Below are 10000 nucleotides of genomic sequence, written 5' to 3'. Positions count from 1 at the left end.
ATTACTATTATTATTATTATTATTATTAATACTACGACTATCAGTCCTGACACTGGTATACAGCAATGACTGATTCACAGTCATGACAAGAAATGCGTCCCCCCCCAGGGTTTGTCACGTCAGTGTGGACAGCGTCTTTTTACACCTCCATCCCTCCGTCCCACCCTCCTTTCCTTCCCCCACCCTTCCCTCCAGCCCCCCAACCCCTTTTCTGAAGGGTCTAATGAGTAAGAGAGGGAGAGGCGGCGTGTTTAGGCCATAACTTCGGACTGGAAACTGGAAATGTGACGGTGTTGACCCCCCCGGTTAAAAAGGGTGCGATGGAGGGAGGTAAGGAGGGGGTGTGTGTGTGTGTGTGTGTGGGGGGGGGGGGGGGTAGAGGAGGAGGAGCAACAAGTGAGCGGTGGAGAGGGGGAGATGGAGATGGGGTGGGGCGGGGGCGGGGCTGGGGGGGGGGTTCGGTAAGGCGAGGAGCATTGAGCATCGTTTTCCAACAATCAGAGCTTGTTGATCTTTTTTCTCTCGTTTGCTTGTTTGTTTGTTTGTTTGTTGTCGTTTTTTGTTTTGAGACAAAGCACAACAGTCAAGAAACATTTTCTTCCACCCTCTACTCTTGTTTTTCGTATTTTCTTTCCTCAATTAATGTTTTTATTTTTTAAAACTATTAACATCGTCCAGATGGGACGGTGACACCTCGAAGAAAAGTGTTTTTGTTTTCCGAAGCAGCCGTTAGTCTTTGACTCGTCACGCGGTGTTAAAATATGAAGCCATTAGGAGAAATACACAGAGATGAGTCCCCCCCCAAAAAAATTTGAAATAAAAGCCACGATGAAGTTTGGTGCATGCAAAAAAAAACTAAAAAAAAACAAAGCAAGCCGCTGGGGGTGGTGTGTGGGGGTGGTCTATCATCATCAATAGATGTAAGGGCTGGAGAAATGGCGGAGGCGGATGGACTCCAGCACTGTGACGGGGCTTAAGTTCATAACTCGCGACCCTTCCGCACGGGAAAAGTGAGTCGAAAATGACGGGTTTGGGGGAGAATGCGATGAAAGTCGTGAAAAGAAACCAAAAGCAATTTTCAATTCCTGGTAATTTGCCGTCATCTGTGTTAGAGGAAAAGAACGAAAAAGAAAAAAAAGAAAGAAAGAAAGGAAGGAAGGAATAAACAATGACAAAAAATAAGAATCGGGACGGCACTTTCTCTCAGAAAGTAAAATAAAAAGCTATTAAAAATAAGCTTGACGCGCCAGCCAGCCAAGCAACACAGGGAGCTTTGATTTATGTGGCTGTTTTGTGAATAAAAGAAAGGAAGAAAGAAAGAAAGAAAGAAAGAAAGAAGTGAGAAAAACGATTGGCTGATTGGCGTCTAGCGCCCCCTCCCACCTTGTTGGTATATACCAAAAAACACAGATTTTCCTTCCCCTGCGCCACGTCACTAGAGAAGATACGACAACTTCTTTAAAAGTTCTTGCAAGATGGAATTTTCAAGGCTGCCCCTAATTCATCAATTCCATCGGTTCCAGAGCAGCAGCTCTGTGCTCATCAAAACGAGCTCCGGTTCAACACCGAAAGCAAGAACTATTAGCGGTGATGAGAGGCTCTGACTCTTTTTTCCGAGATTCGGTTCCCGACGACTCACTCCGGGAGTCGTGTCTATTTTTTCCGACTCTTCGCTCGATTTATTGAGCCGGCGTAACGGGCGGCGAGCGAGGGTTCGGCCATCGAGCTGCGAACGGAATTCTCACAAGAGTCATTCCATTCTGCCAGATTGACTCGTTTGGGCGGGATGTGAAGGGTAAATCAGTCACACTCGATATGAATTACGCCAAATGCCCTCACCTTCCCTCGAAAGAACCTCAACGGACGAGTGAAGCGATCGGGATTCAGGCCCCAATTTATCGAGGCGCGTCACCTGTTGGCAACGGATGCTGGGTTTTTTTTTTTCAGTGTTTCGCCTTCTTTCTACATGTGCTCTGGGCCGAGCGGGGGCGGGAGAGTGATGCGGCTAACGGAAAAAAAAAAAATAATAATCATAACGCTCATAACCGTGACATCGCGGTGAAATATCTGCTCCGAGTGACGGGCGCCGGAAAGGAAAAGGAAAGCTGATGATGAGGATGATGCCCGCGTCATCCTCACCCTCTCGTTCTCTCTCTCTCTCTCTCTCTCTCTCTCTCTCTCTCTCTCGGCCCTTCCGTCTTTTGAACTGCCAAGCTCTGCGTCAGCACAACTCGGAAGATCCCGCAGCAGATCCACCACCCCCGCCACCCCCGCCACCCCCACCAGCCCCCTCAGGTGCAACACTGTCATAGTTCATTAATCTTCTCAAACTTCTCCATCTCTCTCGCTCTCTCCCTCGCTTTTCTTCTTCGCCGCCAGTCCCCCCGTATGTACTACTAATCCCCTTATTAATGTGGCAAATGAACCTGCGCGAGGAGGACGACTCCCCCAAGGTTCCATAATTACAGCGGCCTGTATAAACTCCTGTTTGCACAGGAACGTCCATTTATTCGGTTCAGCCGCCGACCCGCGGGGGCGTGGCGGTGAGGCTCCCCCCAGTCCCTCCGCCCCCCCCCCCCCCCTCCGTCTGCTCCAAAGCCCTCTCCTCTGTCCGGCGCTAAGCTGAGTACCACAGCGAATCGCCGGGCGCGCCGTGAAAATGTTTCAAACTTCCAGGTGAAAACACACGAATAATGGAAACTAGCTCTTGTGTTGCAAGATCAAAATTGCGAGGCGGCACTAATTCACCAGTTCCGGTCAGAACAGCAGCTCTGGGTCGATCAGAACGAGCTCCAGCTTCTCACTGAAAGTGACGACTATTAGTTGTGATGAAATGTTTGGCTCATTTTTGAGTTTTGGCTCTTGACCGGTTGCTCAGTGAAGAGTAAAGACTTGATTTTTCGACCCTTGGTTCGTTTGATTCAGTTTGCGTGAGCGGGGGTCGGGTGACTGAGTTGTGGGTGGAATTCTCACAAGAATTATTCATTCCCTCAAAATTGGTTAATTTGCTGGAATGCAAAGTGTAAATCAGACCCATCCAATATGAAAACAGCCAAACGCCTTGGCCTTCTTTTTTGCTGTGGACTCCATTTAGGTGATTATTTTCAGTTTGTGAGTTGATGACATTCATTCACTCGCCCACTCTTTAGCCGAAGCGACTCCCGACGACGGTCATTTCAAAGATTTGTTCGGAATGAATGAATGCCTCGCGAGTCTTCACTAACTATTAGTTGAGCCCGAATAACGAGCAGCGCTCCAGACGCCTGCGACGTTCTGTGACGTTTTCAGTGGTTTTCCGGGGGCAGCCGTGTGCCGTGGGATTATTTGATTGTAAAAAGCGTGCCCTGGCAGGAAACAGGTTGGGGATACACTGTGATCGAATATGAGTCTGGTATTTCCGCCGCAGTCAACATTATAGGAGCGGAGGTGTCGTGCGGTGGCGGGGGCTCTTTACCCTCGTGTCAGATACCGAAAATAAACAAGGTGTGGAGGCAGCCGCTCGCCGTGTTAAGTGGACCGTCTCCAACAACTCCAACTCGAAAAAGTTTTTCCTAAATGTTGCGCCCCGAGAGCCGGGCCGTTATTTGCCCCACGGATGAGAACATTGACGCGGTATAAGATAAGTGCGCTGTAGGTAGAGCTTTCCTCGCGGTGCTAACAACCCTTTTCGACTTGTGAGAAAATGGCAATAACCCACGGCAATTAAGCCCCTTCACACCGGAGATGGTGAGGCCAACACACCCTCGCGCCGCATATAAAGGCCCTTGGCTCCAACACGATATGGTCTGGACGGGCTACAGTGCGGCAGGGCGAAATGGGACACGTTTGGCAGCTTTCCTCCACGTGCAAATCTACGTAGAGATACCTATGTAGATGAGGAAAGCCCTGACACTCCCTAAGCCAGCTGGTTCAGAGCGGGTAAAAAAAAATGGAAACTCAAACCGGGAACTTCAAATATGAATTCAATGGCCGCCGTGCTATTTTCTCCGCCGTCTTCCGGGTCTCGATATCCAGCAGACGTCGGCAGACACAGGCGTCGCCATCAGGCCCCGGCTTCCTAAAGGCGCCCGTCGTACGCTCGCCGTCTGAGCTGCTCGAGCTGCACTCGCCTCGTAAAACTAGGGCAGTGTTTTCATGCTTTTTTTTTTTTCTTACCCCCCCCCCATACCCCCTCCGCATTGTTTACACTAATGCAGGTCCCTGGAGGGGTGATAATAAGTGAAAACAGAAAAGGAAGAGAGCAAGAGTTGCTCCTGTTGCCAGCAGCTAAAGGTTTGCGAGGGCGAGGGGGGTGGGGGCGGGGGTGGGGGTGGGGGGGTGCAGCAGAGACATAGCTGCCAGACGTCCACTTCTGTTAACCCCCCCCCCGCGTGAGGAAGATAAAGCTGATTGTTTCACTCTCGTGGACTCCCTTATCCGTCTGCATACCTACTGAATGCGCTTGGCAATTTGATTACTGATTTAGTTCTTTGGCACTCTTGGATCATTTCCCCTGATGTTTCAATGTTCCCAAGGGACAAAAAAAAAACCCCCATAATAATTCATTTTTTTCTGGTGTTTTATGTTTGTGGATGATATGGCTTTTGACTGAGCTTTTCAAAATCAAAGTCCCAGCAGTTTACAAGCAGACCATCAGTAATATATTATTAATAATAAAGGTCATCAGTCATTACTTATTATCAATAATAAAGATAATTAGCAATGACTTATTTATAATGAAGATCATTATTAATAATGTATTATTACTGATAACGATCATTAGTAATAGCTTATTATTCATAATGAAGATCATTAGAAATAACATATTATCAATAATAAAGATAATTGGTTATAACATATTAGCAATAATACAGATCATTAGCAATGACACGTAACTAACAAATTCTAATAGATAAATCAAGTCTTTTAAAAACCAAGGTGCAGCGGGTGGGGCCACTTTATTATATGAGATCACCATTGCATTGAAAATAAATTATCAAATTCAGATCATAAATAGAAAAAAAACAGCTTTTGATTTCTAAAGGGAAGGAGGGAAGGAAGGCGTCAGCGGATCCAAGTTATTCTGACCATCCGATGCGTATGTATGCATGAGGCGGGAGAGAAGCAACCCCCCCCCAAAAAAAAAGGTAGAGTGGGGAGCAGGGGCGGCGGCAGCCAGAGGCCAGAGGTCGACATCCAACTTCCAAGCCTTGAAACCACGGGAGACCAATCTAGAGTCAACTACCAGGTCCAAAACATTATTTACAGCGTGTACGACAGTGTCAGGAGCACTGGCGCATTGGGGTTACTGCGCTGCCTGTCAGCATCTGTCAGAGTTATTGATCCCAATGATTCGAGTGCTGAATTGTGGAATGATGGAGAGAATAGTCTATCGGTCTATCTGTCTGTCTGTCTGTCTGTCTGTCTATCAATCTAAATAAGAGCCTCGTTTGGGAGTCACATGGTGTCACCGCTGTAATTCCTCTCTCTCTCCCTCTCTCTCTCTCTCCAGCTGTGTATCCACCCGCTGCATCGTTAGCTTTCGCTGAAGAAAGCCCCTCTCCCTTTTCTTCATTTCTTCTTCTTCTTCTTCTTCTTCTTCTTCTTCTTCGTCTCCTCCCTTTTCGCACCGGGAGCCCACTGCAGGCTGGCACGGCGCTAGGCGGCGGGGCAAGCAGGGCAACACTGCCACCCACAGGTACAGTACCACTCTCCCTCTCCCTCCCTCACACACACACACACTCTCTCTCTCTGTCTCCACCTTGCGCTCTCTCTCAATCTCTGGCTGGTCGTCCATTGCACTTGTCCGCACACACACACACACACACACACACACACACACACACACACACACACACACATACACACACACACATGCACACACCCATTTCTTTTTTTTCCACCCCGTCTTCCCACCCTCCTGCCCGCTGCCTATGTGGCTCTATGTGTGTGTTCCGTGTGATGGGGACCGTGTGTGTGTGTGTGTGTGTGTGTGTGTGTGTGCGTGCGTGTGCGTGTGTGTGTTGTGTGTAGCAGCGCTTTATTAACAGATAAATTAATAAGGCTTTGATAAAAAGCAGCGTGGATTACATTGAAATTCGAGGCTCATTATTGGCTAATCCTTTTTGAATTGGATGTGTATCGCGTTCCGGTCGAGCCACACTCGCGGTTCGCAAGTGTGCTTTGAGAGAGAGAGAGAGAGAGAGAGAGAGAGAGAGAGAGAGAGAGAGAGGATGGGGGGCATTCATTTTGAGCCTTGATGCAGCAAAGCCAATAGTGACATTCAAAATGAGGCGGCTGCATGCTAGTTAATGACTGTACAAAGTCTGTTTTTATTACCGCAGGTGTTGAGAGAGAAGGAAGTCTTAGGTGGTATTAAAGTCCCCACTCCCCACCCCCGAAAGAACTAAAAATGAGTAAACAAATAATAACAATACTTGAGAATAACAGAGAAAATAAATCATGAAAACACTGAGAAAACTATGGGGGGTGGATACAAAGAAAAATCAACACATTTTCGAGGAAAGACATGGTATGATTGGCCATAGAACAAGAACGCTGTGTGACAAATTCCATGAGGTTAAATAGACGGGAGCCTTTTTCTTCTCATGTGCGGTGTGTCTTTATGGTAGATTGTACGAGGCGAAAATCTGAGTAGATAGGCGAGAAAAAATGTTTCTTTCACAATTTTCCGGTACCTTGGTACAATTTCGATCCAGTCGTCTATAGAACCGCTGGGAGCTCGCACGACAACAAATCGCATGCCAGCAAAAGATTTGGCAAGGAAAGCGCGTACCCCATTTGCATTGCTTTTAAATTGAGATATGATACCACTCAGAGTAAAACATCAGCGTCTCGATCTAGCTATTCCAAAAATAAAACATGTGATTCTTCAGTCCCATTATTGACTAACACAAATGATCCATTGTTCGAGTATTATCTTTTTTTAACTTTTAAAGTTTGAGTTATGGTGGAATTTTGCTGAAGTAGTACATCTGCTGTATACTTTTTTGTTTCTTTGCAGTAGCTAAGGGCGAGTCTCTTATCTATATGGGCACTTCAGCACTGTGGAACAGGGCAATTATAGGCAGTACTTATAGACCAGTAAAAGTGTTCTTTTACCTGCTGTCTGGTGTGCATGGGAACCTTCGTCTTGAAACCACCTTGGGAGCTGCACTCTGAGGCACTGAAGTGGTCTGAGCTAGTGGAGGACCTCTTGGAAAGGGTGTCGCAGCCCCCGACAAAGGTGTTATCCAACGGGAGCTCCTGAATCACGTGGTGCTTCTTCACGGAGACGGGCGTGTCGGCCTTGAGGTGGAACGCCGACTGCGGCGAGGCGGACTTGTAGTGGCGGGCCAGGTCCGGGCTGCTGGGTTTGAAGGTGGTGGTGGGCGTGGCATTCCAGTCGAAACGCCCAATCCCTTGCTCCTCCAGCTCCGTGGGGAGGCTGATGGATCCGTTGATCGGCTCGTGCGCGGGATCATCGGGTTTGTTTTCTTCAATGGTGACGAAGTTGAGGAGGGAGCTCTTGGGGGACTTCCTTTTCTTGCGCTTTTTCTTCTTGTTCTGCTTGTTTTCGGTGTTGGGGGACATCCACTCGGCCCCCTGCTTCTTCCTCTGTGCCGCTTTGAACCTGGAGGCATGGCGGCAGCGCAGTAGCACCGCAATGAAGATGACGATGACCACCACTAAGGCGCCAGTCACAAAGGCTATCATGATGGTCAAATAGTCACCGCTCTGGTAGGTCTCGCTGCTCTCACCGATGTTTCGGTCGATTGGGGTTTCCATGGTGCGGCGAATCAGATCGTTGATGAGCGTGGCATTTCCTGCGGTTTCATTAACATACAGGTAGACCAGCACAAGAGTATGGAGGGACCTGGGGTAACCCAAGTCACTGATGTTGACCACTAATCTGTGCAGGCCTATGTCTGTCAGCGCTGGCTTCTCCTCCAGGGTGATGTTCCCTGTGACGGGGTCGATTCTAAAGAGTCCCTTCTTGTTGCCGCTCACAATCGTGTATTTCAGTTCGGCGTTCATTCCCGTGTCGCCGTCCACCGCGAACACCTCCGCCACCACGGACCCCGGGATGGAGGAGAGGGGTACGAGCCTGAACGAGGTGTTGGAAGAGGGTGAGATGACGATGGGGGTGTTATCATTCACGTCGATGACATTGATGGTCACCTTGGCGGCCGAGGAGCAAGGGGGCCTGCCGCTGTCCACGGCCCTGACGTCGAACGTGTAGGAGCTCTGCTGCTCCCTGTCGAACGACACGTTAGATTTGATCACGCCGGAGTACGGGTCCAGGATGAAGTTTTCGTTGTCGTTCAGGATGGAAAGAGACACGGCGGCGTTTTCACCTGCATCCGAATCCGTCACGGTTATCACCCCCACGGTGCTGTATTTAGGCAGGTTCTCCGACACAAAAAACTGAAAGTGGTTGTGCGTGAACTTAGGGTTGTTGTCATTCTCATCCAAAATGGTGACAATGACGGCCGCCTGGCTCTGCAGAGGTGGTGTCCCGTTGTCTCGGGCCGTGATGGTGAAGAGGAACCTGTCCTGATCCTCACGGTCAAACACTCGCGACGCTGTCAGCACGCCAGTTTTGCGGTCGAGATCAAAGAACGAGGCGTTGGGCCCCAGCTGGTAGACTATCTCTGCGTTTTTCCCGCTGTCCTCATCAGTGGCACTCAAAGTGGTGAGAAACAGGTCTCGTTTGTTGTTCTCCATGACAGCCAGCTCAATAACCGGCTGGGTGAAAATAGGCGGGTTGTCATTTTCGTCCTCCAGCCTCACCCTCACCAAGGCGGTCTGATTCAAGCTTGGTTTCCCTGAATCCGACGCCACGATTTTGAAGTTATACTCTTTGGTCCCCTCGTAATCGAGCAGCGCAGATGTCTCCAGCAGATACTGGTTGTCGTACACGGCCTTGAGGTGGAATGGCACGTCCTTCTCTATAAAGCAAATGACCTTTCCATTAATGTCAGTGTCTTTGTCCGATACCGTGATGAGAGCTATCTTGGTGTTAATGGGGTCCTTCTCAGAGAGGAAAACAGTGCCATTTATGGGGACAATTATGTATCTGAGATCTATGTTAGGCGGATTGTCATTTACATCAGTCACGTTTATGGTAATGGTAGCCCTGGCCGGGCTGGAGCTACCATCACTGGCTAAAACAGACAGCTTATGAATAGCAGTTTCTTCTCTATCCAGAGGCCTCTGCACAGTTATAAGGCCGGTGGTCGTATTCAATGCAAAGAGTCTCTTTGTGGCAGGGGGAACCTGAGTGCCAAACACATATCTGATCTCCGCATTTGCTCCTATATCGGCATCAGTGGCCTGAAGCTGCACAACAGATGTCCCAATAGCAGAGTTCTCAGGTATGTGTACTTCCATCTGACTATCTTTAAACACCGGCCTGTTGTCATTGACGTCTATCACGGTGACCTGGAGGATGGCAGTGCTGGATTTCTGGGGACTACCCCCGTCCTCCACTTTGATCTTCATCACGTATGTGTCCTTCTGCTCCCTGTCCAAGTTCTGCTGCACAATGAGCTGGGGCCACTTCTCCCCCTCAGGCGTTTCCACAATGTCTAAGCCGAAGGCACTTTGCCCGTTGACCAGCTCATATTTGTGAACGCTGTTAGGGCCGGTGTCCGGGTCAGTGGCTGAGGGAATAGCGAAGCGGTTGTTGATGAGCGTGTTCTCTGGGATGGAGATATTGATCACCGGGGACGGAAACATGGGGGCATTGTCATTTGCGTCCTTAACCACAATTTTTATTTTAATCAGTCTGAAGTAATCATTAGGCAGGATGACCACTTCAATTTCAAAGGAGCACTCGCTGTCCTCAAACGAGGGACCGGGACACAGCCTCTCCCTGTCGATGCGATTAGAGGTTGTGAATATTTCACCAGTGCTGCTCAGAACTCGGACCAGAGGGTTGTCTCCTGCCTTGGAAACCAGCCGATAAACCAGATTAGCGCTCGCTCCTGTGCCAGCATTTGTGTGTGAGATGTTTAGG

General features: G+C 48.9%; 1 protein-coding gene across 3 annotated transcripts in view; it reads right to left on the bottom strand.

Moving 5' to 3' along the window:
• The window catches only part of pcdh9 (protocadherin 9), a gene marked incomplete at both ends in the record, with an annotated part of 258711 nt that overhangs the window by 248574 nt on the left and 137 nt on the right, over nt 1-10000 (bottom strand). For 2 of the 3 annotated variants that reach the window (XM_079997701.1, XM_079997702.1), the window contains one exon: nt 7102-10000. This exon is cut by the window's right edge and continues 137 nt beyond it. In XM_079997701.1, coding sequence (XP_079853827.1) covers nt 7102-10000 — 2899 coding nt within the window. Of the gene's footprint in view, nt 1-7045 lie in introns of all 3 variants that reach the window. The other variant, XM_079997700.1, reaches the window with a different exon arrangement.

The sequence above is a fragment of the Zeus faber genome (genome assembly GCF_960531495.2).
Source record: "Zeus faber genome assembly, chromosome: 3".
NCBI lineage: Eukaryota > Metazoa > Chordata > Actinopteri > Zeiformes > Zeidae > Zeus > Zeus faber.
This window is presented reverse-complemented; position numbering and strand designations above follow the sequence as displayed.